At 35.5% G+C, this 24,481-nt stretch overlaps 1 protein-coding gene across 2 annotated transcripts in view; it reads left to right on the top strand.

Moving 5' to 3' along the window:
* Positions 1 to 20,964, top strand: part of LOC150085903 (inosine-uridine preferring nucleoside hydrolase-like) — a 42,300-nt gene extending 21,336 nt beyond the window's left edge. For both annotated transcript variants that reach the window (XM_090373568.1, XM_090373567.1), the window contains exons 4-5: positions 8,504 to 8,640; positions 20,618 to 20,964. In XM_090373568.1, coding sequence (XP_090229694.1) covers positions 8,504 to 8,640; positions 20,618 to 20,953 — 473 coding nt within the window. In that variant the 3' untranslated portion in view covers positions 20,954 to 20,964. The remainder of the gene's footprint in view (positions 1 to 8,503; positions 8,641 to 20,617) is intronic.
* The last annotated feature ends 3,517 nt before the right edge of the window (positions 20,965 to 24,481 follow it).

Here is a 24,481-nt window from a genome sequence, read left to right as displayed (position 1 = left end):
AGACCATAAGACCACCAAGGGGTATTTTTAATGTGTGTAATTGTTTTCTTAGTTGATTTTGAAATTACCTTTTGGATAAATTTTTTAAATATAAAAAGCCATATCATCCTTGTTAAGATGGTGCATCATGGCCTTAGTCGCCCATGCACCATAAAAAAACCAAACCAAAGCAAACCTTGTTAAGATGAGAAGTAGTTTGGTTTACCAGAAGGATGATTGATGCTGTATATATCAAAATTTTCAAAGCAAACATTTCTGTGAAAAAACTGAACTAAATCTCTTGGATTAAAGAGGCGACTCGTGATGATTTCACCTAGTTTTTTTGTGCCATCAAAAACCAAACCATGATGATTTCAAGGTAAAAGATGTAAGAAACACTTTAAAAGTGGTCAAAAATAGATCAGTTTGCACATCCCAGTGTATAAAATGTAATCTCCCAAAATAAAGTCAATGTGAAACAGGAATGCTAAGATCCACAGATTAGGTAGGAAGAGATAGGCAACTTTCACAAAATGGGTGAGGTGTCATTATTGTTACTGTCATAAATGCTCATTTCTTTTGTGTTTAATTCAAAGATGGTTGCATATTCAAATAGTACAGCAGTTAACATCATAACTGGAAGAGATAATGGTCTTATTTCCTGCCATCTGTGAGCATGGAGGATTCTACAGAATCTGCTTTGCATTAGTTATGTATTTTTGTATCCTTTTCATATAATGAAGGTAACTAGTGCCTTGTTAATATTTTTATCTTTAAGTTAATTAACACTTATGATTAATTTTGTTTTATGGTACCTCAGTCCAGTGAGCACTGGAGCATTATTTGGTTGTTGTTGATTACTGATGAAGAGGAATAATATTTAGATGCTTTTTAAGAGGCATCTAAATATGCCTTCTAGTGTTTTGTAAAGGGGTACCTGACAAGTATTGTCTTATGTGTATATCGTGTTTGCTTTATATTTTTTTGGAAATTAAGCTCTTGACTTATGCTTCTTTCAAACAATCTACAAGAAAGGTGGTCCAAAGAACAGAAACAGAAGAGCATGTGAAAGAAAGTTCTCTTTCGACATAGTCAAGCTGAGTTCCAGGTAATTCTCCAGTGGGAAGAAGAAACTTACTTCAATCTTGTAAAACCCAGTCCTGATTTATTTCTTGCAAAAAGCAATCTGTTGTTCCCATGTTCACCTTTAGTAACACTCATATTCTTGACAAGAACACAACTTTACTGAGGATAACTCTGACTTATAACGTTTCTTGGCATAAGCATATTGCTTCCTCTGCATTCCAAAAACTGGACTTTCTCTTTCACTCTGAGTGTTACTTTTCTTCTAAATAGCTGCAACCTCTGTACAAATTACTACTCTAATATACTGTTGGAATATTGTTCCGACATCTAGGGTGCTTCCTGCAGAACTTCTCTTAAACTATCTTTGACTACGTCCAAATTAATTGAGTTAATTAATGATCTCTGCTACCACACACACATACACACACACTCTTCTATGGGCATTGTTCCTCTAAATTAGAATCTGTTGTTCGATCTTTCTTTCTTTCTTCCAAACCAGTCCAAACATTTGCATCAGCTAGTCAACATCCATTTACAATTAAATTCCAACTCTCCAAATTAACTTTTTTCTTTCACATGCTCTTCTCTTTCTGTTCTTTGGACCACCTTTCTTGTAGATTGCAATTGAAAATTTTAATTTTAGAATGTACATTCTGTATTCTAAAATTGGAGTTCAAAGTGAACAAGTATATATTTTCTCAACCCATACAGAGGAGGGGCAAGTTGCTACTACAGATAAAAGGGATGGTTGAGCGGCAGGAGACAGAGTGATTATTAATGGCCACTGCTGTTCATGGGCTAATGCTATCAGTGGAGTCCCTTAGGGTTCAATGTTTGGCCCTTTGCTGTTTTCATTATTTATTAAAGATATTTACGAAGGCATATGAAGCTTACAGGTGAGCAGAGAGAGATTAGCGATGATAATCACAGTATCCTACTCCGACAAAACATGAACGAATTAGACAGATAGTCTGAAAAGTATTTTCAGACTATCTGTCTAAAAAAAGTGGCAAATGGGGCTTAATTTTGATTAGTGCAAGGAACTGAATTTGGATAGTAGTAATCCCAGAATAATACATCAGCAGGGTAGTATGACACCAAGTGGAGAGTGAAAGAGACCTAGGGGTAATTGTACACTATGATATGAAGTTCTCCAAGCAGTGCAGACAAGCTGCTAAGACAGCTTATGGGTTTCTGTCAATCAATGATATGGAGGAATTTTGCTAGCAGGTTATTATTCCATTGTATAAGGTAATGGTTGGTCTGCATCTTGAGTACTGCATACAAGTTTGCAAAGGCGCCTCCGTAGCCAGATGGGAAGGAGCAGCAGCGCACATGCTTCTTGATTAGACCAGGGTTCGAGCCCATGACCACCAAATACGGAGGATGCGGAAAGGTCAAGGAGTGACCACCGCATTTCCCGGAGCAATATGGCCTTAGTTGCTAATGCTCCTAAAAACCAAATAAAATAAACAAACAAAACAAGTTTGCAAGTTTCATTTTTGGGAGGATGTAGTTTTTGGAACAGGTCAACAAAAGCGGTAGAGTATCAAGATTAGTCAGGGGGCACAAAAGGATCTCCATACCAAAAAAGACTTGTACAGTAAAAGTCTGAAAATCTGGACCACTCAAGAATCCAGACTTTTTGAAAGCTCATAAACTTTTTAAATTTAATGGGCTTTTGTGTGTGTGCATGCATGCGTGAGCACCACAGGTGCCCAGCGACAACAAATGAGCTCGTGGTCACCATTTTGAAACGAGCAATCAAATTGTGGCAACGCTATAATTTTTGTCCTACTCTTTCCATTTACCATATATAGCATACGTATTTACAAGCCCATAATAATGGTTCCTAAAATAGATAAACTTCATGGTGTGAAGAGAAAGAAGAATACGTTGAAATTGAGTGACAAACTTGAAATAATTAAGAAACTAGAAAGTGTTGTGAGCAATGCTGTTCTAATGGAAACATAACAACATCGAAAAGTCTACAATTTACGATATAAAAAAGGCAAAGAATAAAATTCTAGAATTCACAGCCTTGTCTGAACTTTACAATAAAATTGCTGAGAGAAAAAGTTTAAAAAATTAGAGAATCTCGATAAAGTGTTGTATGAATGGTTTTTGTTAAAATGATTGGAAGGTATGGCAGTTTCTGGGCCAATGCTTATTGCCAAAGCAAGGTCTTTTAAGGAACAAATGAACATTGAATCAGAGTGCACATTTAGTGATGGATGGCTTAGGAATTGCAAGACTCATCATGGTATTAGACAGTTAGATATTGCTGGAGAAAGACGGTCAGCTGATACACAAACAGCAACAGAATATAGTGCAACATTTGAAAAAAATCACATATCTGACTATGACCGTACAGCCGATCAAATTTATAATGCTGATGAAACAGCGGTTTACTGGAAGTGTTTGCCCACAAAAACTTTGGCTAGAAACCAAGAATGAAATGCAACAGGGTTTAAGCTTAATAAGAAAAGAGTAACCATTCTTATGTGTGCTCATGCTTCAGGTCAGCATAAAATTAAGATTTTAGTGATTGGCAAATTTCAATGCCCACGGGCCTTTAAAGGAATTGTGCACTTACTTGTGACCTATAAAGCCCAAAAGAATGCTTGGGTGTACAAAGATATATTTTGCGATTGGTTTGTTCATGATTTTGTTCTATCAGTTCGTCACAACTTGAGAAAATTGGGGAAGCCTGCAAATACAAAGTGCCTGCTACATCTCGACAACGTAGGGCCCACTCACATGAATCAAAATTAGTGTCTGATTGCGGGAATATTTTTGCATGTTACTTGCCACCAAACGTAACACCATTAATTCAACCCATGGATCAAGGGGTCATTAGGAACTTTAAATGTCACTATAAAAATGATTTTATGATGAAAATGATGCCTAAGAATGTCGACCCTTCAGAATTTCAAAGCAGTTTTGCAATCAAAGGTGCAACATTTTCATTCACAACTAGGGGTGCCTCTGTAGCCAGGTGGGAAGAAGCAGCAGTGCGTAGCACACACTTCTTGATTAGACCGGGGTTCGAGCCTGTCACCACCAAATATGGAGGATGCGGAAAGGTCAGGGAAAGACCACCGCATATTCCCGGAGCAATATGGCCTTAGTTGCTAATGCTCCTAAAAACCAAATAACAACAACATTCACAACTGCATGGAATGCAGTCAAGCCTGTAACTCTTTTAAGAGCTTGGCAAAAGTTATGGCCGAATGTGATGTTTGCAGATCAAATAAAATTTGATCTGCAAACATCACATTCGAAGTGAAGATTTTGAAGGATTTCACATAAAGCTGAAGGCATCTAAAGTGAAAGAACTGATGGAAACTGTTAAATTATGTACATAAGACAACCCTCTATGCAAATTTAATGCTGATGACATAGAAGAGTGGATACGCATTGAAGATGTGTTGAAGTTGCAGCGACTTTCACTGATCAAGAAATTATTCAAAGCATTATAACTCCTGATAAGATAGAAGAGAATTATTCAGAAAATTCTGGTAAAGAAAATGACAGAGTTGAAGAAGAAAAGATATCTTGGGCTACTGCAGAAAATCCATTGAAACGGTTATTAAATTTATGGAACAGAACCATAACTTCAGCCTTCAAGCATGCACACATGGTGTATAATAATTTTATCACAAAGAAATTACAAAATCGTAAACAAGATGATATATGAAAGTATTTAAAGAAAGCAATAGAAGCAGTGCAGCAGATAAAGTAAAAACTGCAAGTGTTTCATCCACAAGCAATACAACAGATGCAACAGAAATCATGGAAAAGAATGAATAAATATTTGTTTGTTTTTTGAACTTTCTATTTTATATGAAAATGTTTCTTTAATAAACTAAAACAAATAATTAATATATATAAAATATGTATCTTCTGCTTTCATTTATATACTGTATTTTTCTTTTACATTGTTCATTTTTAAACACAATTTCAAGTATTACATGCTCTTTTTTGTGGTGAAGATTTTTATGTTTACATCTCTGTCAGATGTTGACTTTATTTTTCTTTAAAACTGCTATTTCGATAAATGAAGCATGCTTTATTTGCTAATGAATAAACTGTCAAAATTTACCTGGTCATGTTTTCTTTATTCAACCTTAAATTTGAATTTTAAAAGTACTGCCTGAGAATCCAGATCAACCCAGTCCCCAAGCAGTTCGGATTTTCGGCCTTTTACTGTATTCTGTAAATTGCAGCACTGGAAACTAGGTAACCTGATTGAAGTGTTTAAAGCTCTAAATGGGTTTAGTAAACTAAATGCTAATGACATCCTTACTCTGTTTTGAGCAACTCACAAAAGGGAACAAATTTAAGTGGAACGGGATGGTTACAGGATAAATGTGTCAAAATTGCCTTCAGCTGGAGATCATTGAAACAAAGTTCCATGTAGTGTAGTAGTTTAAAGGAGGATTGAACTTTTTTTTTTTTTTTTTTTTAAATTTTAGCTTGTTAGACATATATATATTGATGATGACATCTTGCTGTGAGTGTTAATAAAGCATATCTAAGAATGAACATTCTGTGAAATTTTATTTTGAACAATTGCCAAGATGTGTATTTAATGAGGTTCCATGAAGATGTCGTAATATTTGATGAATAAGAAAACTAATCATCTATTTATTTCTATATTTGTTAAAGTAGCTGTATTATTTGTAGATAAGATTCTTCCCTCTGGAATTTTAAATTTCCAGTGGCTGTATGTCTCTCAGAGATGAAGGGATAGGCTATCTAAAAAAGCACCTTAGAAAAATGACACAGAATGTATAGGCTCACAGGTATAGCTCATATACCACAGTTCATGTATGCATGCCTATTGTAATATGTAGGACAGCAATTTGCAGCTAGTAGTAGTGGCATGTGATGCAAGAAAGCAAGTGTATGAGCTTATGCAGCATCAACCAAAAAAAAAACACCACACCATTCCCTCCAAATGCCTGTCCAGTTCCTCCTTAAATTTATTTAACCTATCAACTTCCACAACGACAGATGGAAGTTTGTTCCAGCAATTAACCACCCGCTGGCTAAAGGCAAATATCTGCACATCTATTCTACATCTGTCTTTTCTTAATTTGAATTTATGCCCCCTTAGGTTCGTAATCTGAACAAGTGGAAGGATCCCATCAGAATTCAGCGTTCTCAACCCATTCAAGGCCTTATACACCTCAAACAGATCACCACGCAGGTGCCTAGTCTCCAGCCACTGCAATTTGCAGAACTTAAGCCTCTCTTGATAAGAGGATCCCTTCGTTCCCCTCACCAATCTTGTTGCCCTTCTCTGTACACACTCAAGCAAATCTACATCCTTCCTAAAATGAGGCCTACAGACCTGTACGCAGTACTCAAGGCGTGACCTGACCATTGCCTTATACAGAAGGACAATCACCTCCTTTTCTCTGCTAGTAAAATTCCTATATATTATTGACAAAACCCCATGACCTGCCCTGGAAGCCTGTCTGCATTGCTCAGAAAACTTCATATCTGACTGCACAATTACTCCCAGGTCTTTTTCATTTTCTGCCACCTTAAGTGTAGTACCACACAGTTGGTACGTTTCTCTGGGGTTACTTCTACCCATATGCAGTACTTTGCATTGTGCCCATAGTGATGGGCACAATTGAATAATGATCATTGATTATAGCCGTTAATTGAAATAATTGATTATATGCTAATTAGGTGATTACAAATTCACAATAACAAAAAAAAAAAAAATGACATGAGAGGGATTTGATCTGATGCTATCACAGCTAAAATGCTGTTGCCACTCAGCCAGGCCAGTAATTCTGTCTTATTATATATATGAGAGAGAGAGAGAGAGAGAGAGAGAAAGAGATCTATTCACTATCGTTGTGGAATTTCATAATCAACTAATTTACATATAATCAATTATTTTGATTATTTGAGATAATCAATTATTAATAATTCAATTATGCCCATCAATATAGGATGTACCATTTTCTTTCTTGGAACCATAGAGTAATAAGGATTTCTTCTTTATGTTGCTGGTGTAATGTGAATCAAAAGAAGAGAGAGAGTTGAAACCATATTATTGGTTGACTCAGGGTCAGTGAGGGAGACTGCAGATGAATTTAATGCTAGGCATTGTGAACCCACAGTTGCGTCATAAAATTGCTACAGAAATTGAAAGTCTGTGTTGGAGAAACCCATGAGAGAAAGTGCAGTGTGACCAACAAGGAGAAGAGCACCTTCATTTTAAGAAAGTTTGTGGTGAGTCCCAGTAAGTCACTGCATCACATCTCAAGTGAGACTGAGGTTTCAACAACAAGCATCATCAGAATTCTATGTAAAAACAAGTGCATCCATGTAAGATGCAGTTGCTGCAGAAATTGAATGAAGATGATTCTGATAGGAGTGAATTCTGTGAATGGGCTATTGAGGAAGATAACAAAGACCCAGACTTTCTGTCAAAGATTGTTTTTTGATGAGGCTAATTTTTATACCTTTGGTGAAATAAACAAATAAAATTTCTGTTATTGGTCACCAGATGATCCTCACTTGAAGAAACCCACACTTAGGAAGAAGGATGTCCTCGAGTAATGGTGTGGTGTGGAATATGAAATGATTCAATCATGGGACTTCTCTTCTTTGAAGAGAGTCAACAGCAAAAATTATCTGGCAATGCTGGAAGAAATCATGTTCAGCATTTTGAATGAACAGGGTACATTTCCAGAATGGTTCTAGCAAGATGGTGTCTGCCCATTATGCTGTGACTGCATGTGACATTTTAGATCAACAGTACCCAGATCACTAGATAGATTTTACGGGATCACAGGAATGGCCACCAAGGAATGGTCTCCAGACTTATTCCCCCTTAGACTTTGTTCTGTGGTTCCATTTGAAAAGCAAGGTATACTCAGAGAAGATACACGACTTGGATCACATAGACCTATATGCAAGTGGCAAGTGACAATAACATGTTCTTGTGAGTGAGGCTGCATTGGGTCAAATGCTCACAAAAGTATATGCAAGGAAATGGCGGCCATGTGAAACATACCTTGTGAAATGACATATTTCTGTGTGGTTCCAAGTAAATGGTACACCCACCCTCTATTTGCAAATTTAACTTGTGATGCATAATGATTGTGAGGGGTGGGAGTTTTCAGAAATGTTTTTGATAGATCATGAGGTTTGGAACCACTAATATAGATCAGTGAACAGCCTGATTAAATTATTCCAATTATTAGATTATCAGCAGTAAAAATTGCCAACACCGTAATCGTGGTGTACCTCATGCAGTCTTAGAGATTATTTTGTGTAATTATTTTACTGTTCTCCTTCTAGACTATACGCTATGCTGTGTCATGTAGGAGTGAAGCAACTGTTGCTTAAATAAATGGATATAATAATAATTATATTATACTACATACTGAGTGAATCTGAATTTCAGGAAGAGGTAATGCACTACCAGCTGCAGAATTTAATTTTGCTACTGATCCAGAAGCTGCTCACATGATTTTGACCGAAGTAGATTGCCCTGTTTTCATTGTTCCATGGGAGACGTGCCTTCAACATTCATTACCATGGGTAATTTATCTTCTTTTCACTCTTACTATGTCAGTTTTATATAATTACTAGAGTTAAATTTAAAAAACAAGTCAGAAGGTTGCTTTGCCCCCTTCTGCCTTGTGTCACATGAACCTGAATTACACGTTTTTATATTTTAATTTTTTTTAGTGGGGAAACCCCCCACATTTCAACATTTTTTATTGGTTTTCTGTTAATACAAAGAGATTTTTAGCTGCCTTCAATTGTCCATGCGAAAAACACAGTGATGTTAAACAATCCACCTGGAAGTTCAACAAGGCGAACTGAGACAGCTACTCCACCCAGATCCAGTTAGACAGGAGTTATGTTCGACAACAACCCATTGATGATGTAACTACTTACATTACCAATCAGATATTAACTGCAGCTAAAGATTCCATTCTGAAATCATGACCTCACAGCCGACCGGGCTAGCCGGGTGGGTAAAGTGCCTGCCTGGCAACCCAAAGGTCGTGGGTTCAAATCCCTCCTCAGGCTTGGATCAAAGTACTGCAAAAACCTTGGGAGGTACATTATGGCCACAGAAGCCAATACGCCAACAACTACCAAAAAAAAAAAAAAAAAAAAAGACCTCACAAGTATTCTCATCATAACAACTGGTGAAATCCTCTGATTCCAAACATGAGAAAAACTGTGCTTGGAACAACTTCTGCAAGTTTTCTACCACCAATAATCTAATTGGATATAAAAGACTTAAAGCCAAAGCAATGAAAATTAGGGGAAAAGCCAAATATGGCTCCTGGATCGCATTTGCCTCAACTATAACCAAAAACACCAATCACAGTTCATTTTGAGAAGAACACAAGCGATAAATGGAAAATTCTTTCAACCACTCTCTTGAATACTCTGCTGTAACACCAACCTTAGATAATGTTTGACCTTGCCTTTTGTTTATTGTCATACTAAAAGCCAATTTCACAGGAAACTGTGTTCATTTAAAAATGAAGTTATATTCCCTTTTGTTTGAATACATATGAATCCGTGGAATATATGCTTTCGACCAGCTCTGTCACCTGTGACGTGTTCACAAACCAAACATTTCTTCTTTATTTCCACTACACGTAGCCTTGTGATATAAAAGTAGTATTTTGTTTTTCGTATATTTCCTTTCTTAATTATGAAGCTTTTAACTATTATTTTCATATTTTTCAATAATAGCTGAAGAAACTTTTGAAAAAATTGGATCGTTGCCTTCAGACATGTTTAATTCTAAAAATTAAAAACACTAAACTAAAAATTAAAAGTACTATAAGTATTCCTTTATATATAGAAAAATTTAAAGACTAAAAAATTAAGAGTTCGTAAAAACGTCTTTGAGACAGACCTGTCAATCACTTTGTTGTAGTATGACACAATAGCAGTTAGCCCCACCTTTCAGAAAGCAAAAAGTTTTTTCAAGACAAAATCAGGAGAATAAACTTAAAACATTGTAGAAAACATAATGCTAATACACTGAAACTAAGACCATTTAGTTGATCATGTACTGTACACTAGCACTAAAGATGAGTAGAACTGCTTTGAAACTATTACTGATAAACTGTTAGGTATATACTTGAAAAATATATCACTAATATTAGTGAAATCTGGAGGAAAACTAAACTTTCTGTAAAACAAAACTATCTCCTAGAAAATTGGAAGTCTTGTGTGGGGAGAACATAGTTTGTTTTGTTGGAAGGACACTGTTCCAACCTAATTATGACAATTTTTTTGGTTAATAAGTCTGACTGCTTACACTTGGCTTGTATGTAATTGTTTAAAGCAGTTGCTTGAAAACAATTGATACCTTTTAGCAGAAATTTCTTTAAAAATGTTTGAAGAGACATGAGAGGACAGCATAAGTGCAAGGTTTCTCTGCAGCCACTGATGAAATGCCACTACTTGCATCAGCTAACCTTTTCACTCAGTTTCTCCAAGTCTAGTTCCAAGTGACAGTTGTTATACTGTACTAGCGATCACAGCAATTTTCAGAGTGATTTAATATCATTTTTGTTATTTTCATTTTCTTAGTTAGATAAAGAAAAATATATATATATATAAAATTAAAAAAAAATTCAGTTAAGATAATTTGTATCATTTTTTATTCATACTGACTTACATAAAGCTCTGGTCACTAAGTGGTACTGCTTTTGCCACCTAATGGTAGGATTAGTGACTCAGGGAAAGAAAGGCACCTTCCTAGGGCTAAAAGAGCACAAAGATGAGTAAGGCAAACCTTACTCCTTATTGTAACCAGAAAATGACATCACAGAATTTTCCTCAGTAAACAGACCAAAGACAGAAACTAGAGGCATCCTTTCTTTCTCATCATCTATTCAATGGAGAAAAAGCTATTTAGGCAAATTTCACTCTTCTTTATCCCAAAAGGATTAGAATGGTGGTTAGGATCCCTTAATCACTGTGGTGACCTCATGTACAAATACACAATGTATTTAAAATTTCATATACTGCTTGGATCTTTAAATATTGCAAAGAGTTATATCTTAGTGGGATCTATTGTATGTCTCAGAAGAAGAAATTAGTTCAGAGTTATAAGACTAAGGAATAATTGTCATAAATCACATTTCATTAGAAGGGAAGGAAATATAGTTACAACCAGAAATCTTATTCTTATGTTCAATATACCTTGACTAAATGTTAAACAAGGATATCTAAACTGTCCTGTGCAAATTTACATCTAAAATCCTTTAAGGTGTTTCACATGCTAAAAATTTGACTACTTCTGAAGTGTCTGTATATGCATACAAAGCAGTATATGTTCAATGCAGGTCTTAATAAAGACCGCACAGAACTAAAACCAACATATCCAAACTGCAAAGGCACAGATTTCCAATCAGGTGGAAAATGGAAACAAGAAGAAGAGATACAGAAAAAAAACTGAGTTAAATAATCCATATCAAGAAGCAGTTTGAGCTACCTACTCTTAGAAAAATCTGATATGCTCACGTAGTAAAAACAACATGCAATTCCAACAGAGTTTACTACTCTGCCACTGTAATATTTCACATCCCACATAAAAGACTTGTTAAACACATCATAATCTGATAAAAAGGAACAAGTGGTGAACACACTCATCTCAAATTGGTCAAAAGATATATCTTAACTTAAACAGCATAATAAAATTTTAGTGCAGAAAGCTTGTTTAATGCAATTACATTATTACTGCTCAAATACATATTTTAAGACAAAATGGCATCTGTATGTCATCATTATTATAACATCTTATATTGTGAACTGAGTGAACCTGGCAGGTTCACTCAGTTCACAATATAAGATGTCCTCTTAAGTTTATGCTAAAACGTATCTCCCAAATATACCTTGCTGTAACAGTATTTGAGAAAATTGCCTGTATCACTTTACATTTCTTGCCCTGTGGGCAACTCCAAATTACTTTGAATATTTATCCCAAAAACTTACCTATTCCACCTTAACTGGTAACATTCTGATATCAAACAGCACTTCCCTGTTTGAAATTGTAAGCATTGCTTGAAGTACAGCAATTCTGAGGCAACTCATGGTGACCTCTCTTATGAGCACTTGTAAGGTAAGAGAGGTCAGTGCTCTACTCTTAACTTTTTTTCCTGATACGAGCCTAGAATAAGAAAAGGATGTAATAAAAAAAAAAATGAAAAAAAAAATTTTTTTTTTTTCCAAGTTATTGTGTACTTTTTTCTTTATGAAAACCCCAAACACGAAAGGTATTAGAAACTATTATACTTAGTACCATATGTTATAATACGGAGGTTGGTGGCTGAGAATTCAGAAGATACTCATTGACATTAGACCTGAATACCTATAATTTTTGGGAAATACATGTCAAGGAAAATTGTTTCAGAGAACAGAAGAAGGGATAAATGAGGAGAATGAAAAGTTGTTTCTGTGAGTATAGAGTTGGACAGCAGCTGGATGCTGAATGGTTGTGGCACTTATCTAGACTAGTCTGGAAGAGAGTGAGATAATTGCAGATACCAATTTAGGAAACAGTGCCCATGGAGTATCTATAGGAAAGGCATGCAGCAGAAACTAAATATCAATGAGACAAAGTGTAGTGTAGAGAATTGTATGAGACTGGTCATTAATTAAATCTGTTCAAAATTGCCCTCTTTTGAGTGTAGAAGTTTGAGAGGTTTTAGGGGCATCTCCCCAGATGTTGAAACAATGCTCACTGGTAGGGCAGATTTGTGATTTGTACAATATGAATGGTTATTTAGAAGGATAATCAAGAGCCAAAAAGGAAACCAAACTGGTTTTCATGTGATGCATCCAAATTTCTTTGATGCAGAGAAAGCAATATTTGTGATGTGCTTATGCCATTAGAGATTAGAAGTCGATAATCCCTAATAGAGGTATATGATATTGTCTAGAAATCTGTGGTGTTGAAGATGAGCATAGAAGCAGTAGACTTCTTTTATTTTTTTGTAAGAATAAGACAGGAATGAGTTTTAGAATGGTTACAAGACTTTTTTTTTTTACTCCACTAGAGAATTACTAGGAACCTAAATTTAAGGAATTGGCCTGGATGTTTTGAGAAGTTAAAGCTGTTTGTACAGGACAAGATATCTCAAACTGGAAGGTGGAATGTAATGAGCTATCATCAGCAAAACTATGGATGGGATTGCCAGTCGGCAAAAGAAGATCATTAACATACAAGAGGGAAAGAATGAGAGAAAGAATTGAACCTCAGGGCATTAGTATTAGTGGAAGTTAGAAGACAGAGAAGTTCACCATCACCTGCAGTAGCAAGTGATCAGAGAGAAAACTGTATACCCAATTGGGGGTGGGGAAATGCGCATGCACAAACAGTTAGTGGTTCATGAGATGGGATCTTGTTTAGAAGGCCTTTCTGCCAAACTTGATCAAAAGCCTTACAAACTTCAAGAGCAACTGCCTGAGTTTCTCCAAACTCTTTCATCAGATTTGTCCAAAGATGAGTAACACAACCAACTGTATACCACCAGCGAATTGACACTGGAGGAATCTCTATTGGTAACCGTCACTCTGATGAAAGGTTGTGAGGTACTTCAAGAGTCTTCAGTTTATAGAATTTTACATTACTTGGAAAAGAATAGTAAGTGTAGCAGAACGATAATTGGATGGGAGGGATTTGTCACCCTTTTTGGGAACTGGCTGAATATAAGCAATTTCCAAGCAGAAGGAAAAACACCAGTGGAGTAAAGTGCAAGAAGATGACACAGAAGAGAAGTAAATTCAGGGGCACAAGTTTTGATAATAAGTGGAGAAATGCCATTGGGACTTGAAAATCTCCAGATCTCCAGATTAAACAATTTTAATTGGCATTAAGATTGTTTAAAATTCTTCTAACATCCTTCTGTCAGAACACTCTAGGAAGCTTTAATCTTGTCTAAATTTAAGCTTTAATCTTGTTTAAATGAGAAATTTAAACACCATAGGAAGCTTTAATCTTATCTAAATTTAAGCTTTAACCTATTTAAATGAGAAATTTTCTTCACCGGTGTTACCCATCCAGAAATAAACTATTTGTGCACTTTGTGCACCATAATAAATAATTTTAATAAACAGACATTACGTTACAAACCCTTTAACAGGTTCTTTTTCACAATGCATAATGACTTAGAAGGAGAATTACAAATTGGCCTTTCTCTGACTTTTGATCTCATCATATGAGGAGTCTCCAATCCATTTCTCACAACCTTACATTTCCAAGCATCCCTTCCATGCTCTGTTAGTCCTTACTTAATTTTAATGTTAAAAAGCCCGTTCCACAGTTCCACCATATTTCTCCCCTCTATTCTGTTTAAAGCCACCTGGCTAAAATTTCTTAATGTAAAAGGCTTCTTTTATTTTTCTTTTTTTCAAAGTCTATTTTTTCCCCTTTACTACAAAAATATACCTAAAGAAAAAGTCAGACCTCAGCATGGTGAACCTGTTATCACTGAATTATCACAGGTCTATTCATGGAGAACTTAGAGGCATCTGGTGGGCCACATTAAGGCCTTTCCTATGGGTCCATTTAGTGGGTGATGTTTTTGTAATTTGGGAAAATAGACAGGAATAATTAGATAAATTTAAATTCAAAGAATATCTAAACAGCATTCATCAGACCATTAAGCTTGAGATTGGGGCCAATAACTATTAGCTTGTCTTTCTTGGCTATCCTAGTGACCAAAAAGAAAGACAGGTTATGTTCTCAAGTGTCAAAGCTGATGGATTCAAGATGATAATAAGCTTTGCATTTAATCACCTGTGCAGAATTAAAACAGGTATTGTTAAAATGTTATTGAGTAGATGTTTGAAAATTTGTGATAATGACAAAAAATATCACAGAGGAAATTAGTACTATTATTATTATATAACAGTGTATAATATAAAAAAAATATGTGTAAATGTGGCATGGATAGGCATAACCAGAAGAAAATTTAAAATGTGCATAGATGAACATGACAAACACATAGCCAAAGGAAACACCTTTAGAAACACCAAAGAATCAGAACTGCAGAACGTGTGTTGGAATGCATTCAGGCATATAGTGATAGGAATGTTGTGGTAATGGTGTAGGGACTTTGAAAAAAGAAACTGTTTACATTAAGAAATTTAGCCAGGAGAGAAATACAGTAAACCCTCGATTTAATGGACTAATAGGGGAGAAGGGGTGTCCGTTTTTTTTTTTTTTTGGTAGTTGTTGGCGCATAAGCTTCTGTGGCCATAATGCACCTCCCAAGGTTTTTGCAGTACTTTTATCGGGTGTCCGTTAATGCTGAAAGTCCGTTAAATTGAATGTAACCTGGTGGGGGGGAATTTTTTATTGTTCTTAATGTAAAAAAAAAAAAAAGCTTTAATACAATATACAGTACTGTACAATATAAAATTATGTTGCAATTTGGCTTTTGATTTATGGATATCAGAAACACTTTGTTTTTTTATGGCTTAAATTTCACAAACACGTGCTACCGAGATGCCTTGTTCTAATTTCTCAATTAGCTCTAATTTCTGCGCCACATTTAAGTTCACATGCTTTCTTTTAACTACTCTATCACTTGATGCCATTTTAAATTGTAAGGATTGCAAAATTATTTAATAAATAAAGTCACAATTCAGAAATCACAGAAACACTCTGAGAACGAAACAAAGCGAGTCGGTAGACTTGAGTATCCAAGTCATATTCAGTTCGCAAGTCACCGACTGCTCTTATCTGTAATCTGGGAAAACAGCTATTTGAACATGTTATCAGAGAGAATAAAAAACAATTTCCTGAATTTGATTATAAAAATAAAAGTAGGTAATTATCAAAATGGAATATATACATATGGCTAATGGAATAATGGAAATAGATAATTGTTATTAATTTTTAATTAATAATAACACTAAAGTTTTGTATAACCTAAAAAAAAAAATAATATGGTCGAGATTAATATGTACGTTACTGTATTATTTGTCCGGTCCGTTAACTCTGAAATCCGTTATATTGGGTTCCATTAAATCGAAGGTTTACTGTATAGGGGAACCGTGGAATGGTCTTTTCAACATAGTCAAGTAGCAAAATCAAGTAGGGTTATTAAGTACGTTACTAACCTGGTAAAGGGTTTGTAACGTAATGCTTGTTTATTAAAATTATTTATTTATTTATTTATCATTAAAATAAAATTATTTATTTTTGGATCATGAGTGCAGTATGTTGAGTATGGTAGGAAGCAATTTTCTAAGTCATTGATACAATAGTTAGAAGAAACTAGGATGCTAGCAAGTTGGCTTTATCTTTAGCTGTGGAAGAAATAGAACTATCAGATTGTAACAGAGATCAGAGTCTAAATGGACAGAAGTTGCAGCCAATAGTTTTGGCAAGAGACCAGAAATGCTTGACTACTGGTTGGACAAGAAGCAAGTTTCTCCCCTTAGCCTATTAAAAATTGAGTTTGGATTGATTAACTGTTTCACAATTTTTTCAGGATTTGGTATAGGCAAAAAAAATAAAGTTAGAGATTTGGATACAGCCATATGTATATTTAATCTATAAATATTTATCTACATTTATAATTTGGGGCCAGTTATGGGGCTGTGATTAGTGTGCACAGCCACAAGTAAAGATTTTGCAGTCTGAATAACTTCTTTACTGGTGGAGGAATGTGTATATCAGCATAATAATTGATATATTCCTGTATGCGGCCATGAAAATATGCATGGCTTGTTGTGAACTGTGGCACTGAAAGTATTCCTGTTCTTAATTCAGTAAATATGCATTTTCAACGACTATGTAAATCTCTTCTTGCCTCAGCCATCTCAAGAATAAAAGGCCCTGGGTGCCAAGCGTTATTGTGATCGAGCAATTCTTTGAGCTATTTATAGAGCATTTTCTTACTGCGACAGTTCTTGTTAATTTGAAAAGTTTTTCTTACATTTAAAGTAATTTATTGTTAACTTATTCTTATGAATTGTAAGTAAGTTACAGATAGGAAAAACACCTTTCTTTTTTCTTTCCCTAAAACTAACAAACCAAATCTTACACCACTTGGTCACTCTAGCGGCACTGCTCCTGCCTCCCTGTGGTGGAGCCGGTAACCTTGCCAGAAAAGGTTCTCTGCCAAGGGCTAAAAGGAGCTAATGTGGATTACGAAGACCATTATCCATCTGTTGAGGTTCATGCCTCAACTTGTTCAAGGACAGACCAAACTGACTTTGACACTTCCCATCCCAAGAGACAAAGAACAGAAAGATCCAAAAGGGAATTGCCACTGTTTCTTACAATACGTTTCCAAACAAGTCAACCAATAGGTGCACTTTCTCTATTTCTTATCCAGAAATGTCTCGAGAATGCTGCCAGACCACCTAAAATGGTGAAAAGGCTCCGCTCTGGTGATCTACATAAGTAGATCACCAGATTATAGAGACTATGAATAGTAGACACGCTGAAGTCCTACTGAGAATGTCAAAGTTTGCAAATATTCCTGTCACAGTAACTCCACATGCCACCCTTAATACTTCTAAAGGAGTGCTGCATGAATGGGACTTAATAAATGTTACTGAAGAGGAATTAGTCCAAGAGCTACAAGACCAAAAGGTTGTACAGGCAAAGCGAATTAAAATCAAGAAAAACTGTGAACTGGTTCCGACACGTAGTGTTATACGGACCTTTTCAACACCAACCCTTCCAGCTACAGTTCAGGATGGATATCTGAACTGCCATATCCGACCTCATATCCCTAATCCTCTCAGGTGCTTCAAGTGCCAAAAATTTGGCCATGCTCAGTGTGTAGAGGGATTTCAGTGTGCCCCAACTGTGGATCCAAGGAACACACACAGACAGACTGCCCAGCACAAACACCAGTATGTCCAGACTGTAAGGGTAACCACCTAGCTTACTCAAAGTCTGTGAAACCTGGAAAACAGGGAAGAAAATATCAAAGTACAAAATAGAAAACAAAGTGACTTACCAAGAAGCAAGGAAACATGTTTTACTCACTGTACCAAAACTCACATATGCAGCTGCAACACAAAAATACAAATCGGAAGAACTCAAACTGAAGTGTCCATACCACCAGCTACATCCATTTCCGACTGGGCTTGAGCTGTTATAGCGAGTCTGCAGGAGTCCCCTAAGGAACATGTAAAAGACCAAGCAAATAATATCCTAGTACTGTACCACCATCTATTGCTCCATCATGTTCAGATGCTGTGAATCTGCAAAATCCTAAACCACAAAAGACTCTAACTGCAGATATGGAAATCAGTGATACCACCAACAATGATGAAACCATCTTAGAAATACATGCTGAGGAAGATATGGATACTCCACGACCCATATTCCCAAGAAAAGATAAAATAAAATTGGAACGCTATAAACAGATTGGCTCTAAAAAACAGTAAGAACCACTCTCTACATCAAAGGCTAAATAATGGATCAGTTGATTCAATGGAATTGTATTGGCCACCATAGCAACATCGACAATATTCATTATTTGATATATCAGCATCATCCAGTAGGCTACAAGAAACAAATCTTTCTCTGCAAGTAACACTTTCAGTTAAAAATTGTACACTGTATACAGGTATGACAGTATCGCTACCCATGGTTTACATGGTGTGGCTATATTGATTGACAATAAAATCCCTTCCAGACATATTCCTCTACAAACCTCTTTAGAAGTAGTTGCAGTTCGCCTTGTTCTTGGAATAATGCTTACTCTTGTATCAATATATATCTCACCAAATCAGATTCAATCTATTCACTAACTGATCTAGATGATTTCATCATACAACTACCCTTTCTTTTCTGTTTGTTGGGTGATTTTAATGCACATCACCAGTTATGGGAATTTTTACAGACGGACAACCGGGGATGCATAATAGAGGATTTTCTTGTGAAACATAATCTCACACTGCTTAACACAGGCTGTCACACCTATGTCCATTTTCGGACAGGCTCAACCTCTGCTATAGAGCTGTCAATATGCTCACCTACATTATTCCCCAACATCGATTGGATAGTTTTAGACAACCCATTAAATAGTGACCATTTTCCTATAATCTGCACCAGTAGCATAGGTACCCATAGGGTCCAGAGGCAAATTAATGAAAATTGCAAAAAGAGGAGACAGCAAAAGATGCCGGCTCCTAAAGGGCCTGGAGGGAATTGCTTTGCCTGCCTACATGGTAGCTATGCCACTGATCTGCACAAGGAGAAACTTACCAGTAAGCGGTCAAACTAAATGGAAATTCACAAAAGCTGACCGGAATAAATATGCATCCAGCATTACACTAGATGATGATATTATCCAGCATCACTCCATAGATGACGCCGTTAAACACATTATAGAACAAACGTTGGCAGCTGCTGCTACTACCATTCCTCAAACTTCAAATAAAGGATCTAAACACAAAAACTACTGGTGGAATTCAGCATGCAACACTGCTAAGAGAGAAAAGAATAAGGCATGGAATCAGTTTCGAAAGAATCCAACCACTGCCAATCTTATTATCTACAAAAAACTTAAAGCCCATGCTTGTTACATCCAGTGAAAAGCTAAAAAAGAATCTGGATTCATTTTGGTTCATTTGTCACTAAAGACACAAATGCAGGACTAATCTGGCAGAAAATAAGATGCCTTACTGGAAAGTTTCCATCAATTCCTGCCTCAATCATTGTCTATAAAGGACAGGAGATAACCCTTCACGAGGATATTGCAAACATCCTCACAAAATCTTTTGCTCACCATTCTACATCAACCGCATATGATCCAACTTTCCTAAAAGCTAAGCAGTATCCACAAATTCTATTTGTCTTTGTCAAATTTCATCTTTCTCAACTTTTTCATTGCAGTAAGATATCAGAGTAGTGACCGTTTTTGTGTGTTATTTGGGTTGGTGACAATAAAAATCATGGGTCACTTTTCCAGATATGCCCAGGGGTAGGTCTTGAATCTTTCCTGTGTTAACCTTCAGTTGATAACTGGGTGTGGGTTTAACCCCCTCCCCTAATTATCCTGAGTTTTGCAGCATATACAACAAAAAACTGACCTACGAGTTGAGTCAAGAAATGGTTAATTCACATTTGACTTTCCATTATGTCTAACATGCTGCTATTGCACAAACTTGTACATTGCTATTATTTTTAAGTAATGCAAATTTTATCAGTAAGTAAAAATCTTTCATCGGTATAAGCTTTGTAATAATTGAAATGTTCATTAGTTTAAATTTTTATATTTTTTGTTGGGAAAAGTTCCGAAATTGCATGTCGTCAGTATTTATTGAATTATTTTTAGTATTGCATGAGAACCCTGGCGCTTGTCGCCATGATGGGATATTGTGTTGTGTGCAATTCTGTACCTCACAATAAAGATTTATTTATTTATTTATATCTGTTTTATTTTATAAATTAGGAAAATGACAGTGCCATCTGTATGATATATTATGATTTTAAATTAATTTAAAATGTATAAGCAGGTTAGTAATCTGAAAATTTTTTTATTTTTATGCCATTTTCAAGGAATTATACGACAGGTGGCTGGAAGTAGACACAGAAAAAGCAAAAGTGGTGCATTTATTAACAGAGAAAAATGCTGCTCGACAAAGAAAAGTGATCTGTCGGACAGGATTTGTGTGCTGCGATTTGCTTGCAATGGCTGTTGCTCTCAACAGACAAGCTGTTATAAGTAGTTTCACATATCCAGTTCATATCGAACTCAGTGGCCAGTATACGAGAGGGATGATGGTAGTTGATCGGCGTCCTCAGGCAACAGAGATGAGTAAATCAAATGTGTCCATAGTTTTTAAAGTGAATACAAATATTGTTCAAGATATGCTTGTCATAATGGTACACTGATAAAAATTATTAGTTAGAAAACAAATATACAGAACAAAACCCTTTATAAACATTAATGTGTATAAAGATTTTTGTTCTTTATAATGCTTTTTGGGCTCTTATAAAAAAAAAAAAAAAATCTATACTAGTTGGAACACTCATGGTTTTGCTTCCAAAATTTTAAATAATTTTTATAATGCTATGAATACAATTTGACATTTATTTGTTATGCAATAATGAACAAATAAATATATTTGTAGATATAGTAGATATTATCAATTTGATTAGCCATTGAGCTATTGTTATATCCTTCATAGGAAAACAGATGATTTATTGAAGTTTGTGACATTTTGTCTTTTGATCAGATAATTGAGGCAGAGAGTCTGACAAGATTTGAGGCAGAATTGGATTGTTACTTTTTGGAAATGGTCAAACTTCTGTCAAATCAGAAGAAAAAGTTCTAAAAGTTATTTAGATAGTATAGTCAATATTTTGAATCCCTTTAAAGGCTGAATGAATTGTTCAAGTCCTTTTCATTTGAGGTTGTAGTACTTAATTGATCTCAGGAATAGGCCCCCCCCCCCAAGAATTATCCTGGAATTTAACAGCACAGATGCAACAAAAAAACTGACCTACAAAAACATATTTATACACACCTAATGCACATGAAAAAGATGACGTGATAACATATGAACTTGCACTATGACCAGAGTAGTATGCATCAAAGAACTCCAAAAGAACAACAGCATTCCCTAATTCATAACGCCTACACAAGTAAGATCAGATGCAATCACCTGATTATGCTGGTTATTACTTGCTATCTTAAATAACTGGATAATAAATTATGGTAAGGTCTTTGCCTTCCAGGTTCTTATTTCTGTAGCATTTTATTTTTTAATGAATTCCTCATCTTGGAATAGCAGTGGGATTTGACAACCCACAAAAATTTCCTCTTTTATCTTGGCCTTGCTAATTCGAGGAAACTTTGGCCTCAAACAGGAAAATCCTTCTCCTTTTCTGTCCATTGCTTTCACAAATATTTTTATCAAACCTAGCTTGATGTGCAATGTAGGTAAATAGATTTTTGACTTATCCACAAAAGGAGGATGTGCTACATTTTTCTGGCCTGGTACAGTTTCTGAATGGTCTGGCCATTTTTTTTACCCTGTAGCAATCATTTGCTCAGCTGTCTCATTTGCATAAAAAGCAACAGTATTTAATGTATCCACATTGCAACCTGGTCTGCAAAGCTACCACTTTTAGGTTGGCACAGATATTCCATTTGTATTCTTGATAGCATATTTTTTGTAAAAGAACCTGTAGTTCTTGTATGCTTCCTTCATGTGAACTGCATGGACCAATGGTGTAGATGGATACTTATTTCCATTATGGAGTAAAACTGCTTTCAAACTGACCTTGGATGAATCAGTGAAAAGCCTCCACTGCTCTGGGATGTAACTCTTTCATTAGTTCCTGGACATTGTTACAATAAACCAAAGCATCATACATGGCGTTAATAGGGTATGTTCGATTTCCTCTTCCTATAAAAAGACACCTTAACACCCTTTTCAAGAAGATTCCACTGCTGAGGCTGTGTATCATAGTAATTGAGCCTTGGTTATGGAGAGGTGCAAACCTCTGACCAAATTATTCAATTCTGCCTGAGTGATTAGATGCAACCTTGCAGTTTCAAGAGTTGAAAAGTCTGGATCTGTACTCATTCTGGGTTCTGCATATTCTGGAGACTCCTTTTCTGTTCTTGAAACAGAATCAAATCCATAAGTTTCTGGTGGTTTTGGCACTGGCATTATATTGTGAGAAACCGCCCTTAGAGCAAAATGTTGGGGTATGCTACTTTATTCTTGGATTTCCCAGAAAAATCAGAAATATTGGTGATGCAAAAGTAACATTCATTTATGTGGTCTTAAGGTTCCCACCATATTACTGGAACAACAAAAGGCATTGATTTATGACTACCTCTAAGTTAGTGTGTTAATGTCCATGAACTTGAGCCACAGGAAAATTTTGGAGCCCATACTTTATCTTGATCTCCGAATCCAAAATAGGATTCATAGGCTTTTCTCACAAGTTTTGACAGTTGCTTCCACTGTGATTTTAATACCATTTCTCCACAAATGTAGTAAAAGCTATCAGGCCTATTTCGGAAAGAATGCAATATATTTCATGTATGGTTGAGGTATGCACACAAGAACAAAATTAAGAAATTGTTGATTTTTATTTCAAATTTAAACACAGTTCACAATTTACACTAATGCATACAACACTTGTTTACAAATGGTAATTCACTAAAACACTTGTTAATTTTGTTCACCACTCACTCTCTAATATGTAAATTTTTTTGAAATACAAAAACGCTTGCTCTGTGCAGAACATACTCATATATATACCGGTAAAAAAGTTTCTAGGAAAGCTAACAATGTTTATAGAGAACACCATCAACATTTCTGGAAGGTTCTAGGATAGAACCACCCCGAAACATCCTGACATTTCTTCCACAAGTAACAATATTCTAGAATTTTCTGGAACATTCCTGAATGTTGTAGAAAAGAAAATTAAAAAATAAATAAATAAATAGATAAAATAGATGGAAAAGATGATTAAACCAACTACAGGTCTTGGTTTTCAGTCATTAACCTACAATATTTGAAACTGAGGGTGATGAGAACTTTTTAAGCATATATTTTTTGAACATATTTTCTGCGAGAACCTGTTGAAATTATTTCAGGGAGGAAATTGATGCCGACCAGTGTAATTCTCTCTTTCTTTCTTTCAAATCTTTTTAGATATATAATATTTATAACTCATGCAAGGTAATGTATTTGTCAGTGACTCACACTAGATTGGCATTGAAAATAAAATTTGAAGTTAACATGAATAAGTGAAACTTTTACAAAAAGCTTAAATCCCACTGTTCCAGATATTATTACTAGCCCTCCTGTGGCGAATAAAAAAATTTATCAGAAGTAAAATGAAATAAGCATGGCATTGTATAGTCATATAACATATATTGTAGCTGAAGTGTAATTAAAATTCAATGAAGTTATCAATAATAGAGAAAAGTTTGCCTTGCATTATCATTTTATGTTATGTTATGCAACTGGAATTATAAATTCTGTAATATAAATAATGTCCTGTACCAGTTTAGTTGACATGATATACACTGCTGCCTGCTGCTTGTTTAGAGAGGTCTAGATTCAATTCCTATCTGTAACTGGAGAAATTCTTTAGGCCTCTTTAATTATGGCTGCAGTTAGTTGATCTCAGGCAGAAGGAATAGAGGTTTAGTCCATGTGTTATTCAATAACGTTTCTGCCCATACAACGTGCAAATCAGCTCATGCACACAGACACAAGACTCATATTAGGATTAAACATCAATATGATGGGAGATGGCCATGAAAGGAAATGGAATCATTTCCCTACCCACAGCTGCAGTTGTGTGGTAATCATGTCATGGCACATATACAGTCACGAAAAAGTAGCCTGCCACTCCCCGCTTGGAAGAACCAGCAGCCAATCAACACATGAC

This window comes from Mastigoproctus giganteus, chromosome 5 (assembly GCF_048544385.1).
Source record: "Mastigoproctus giganteus isolate SK-2022 chromosome 5, ASM4854438v1, whole genome shotgun sequence".
NCBI lineage: Eukaryota > Metazoa > Arthropoda > Arachnida > Uropygi > Thelyphonidae > Mastigoproctus > Mastigoproctus giganteus.
Note: the sequence above shows the minus strand (reverse complement) of the source record. Positions and strands in the feature narration are given on the sequence as shown.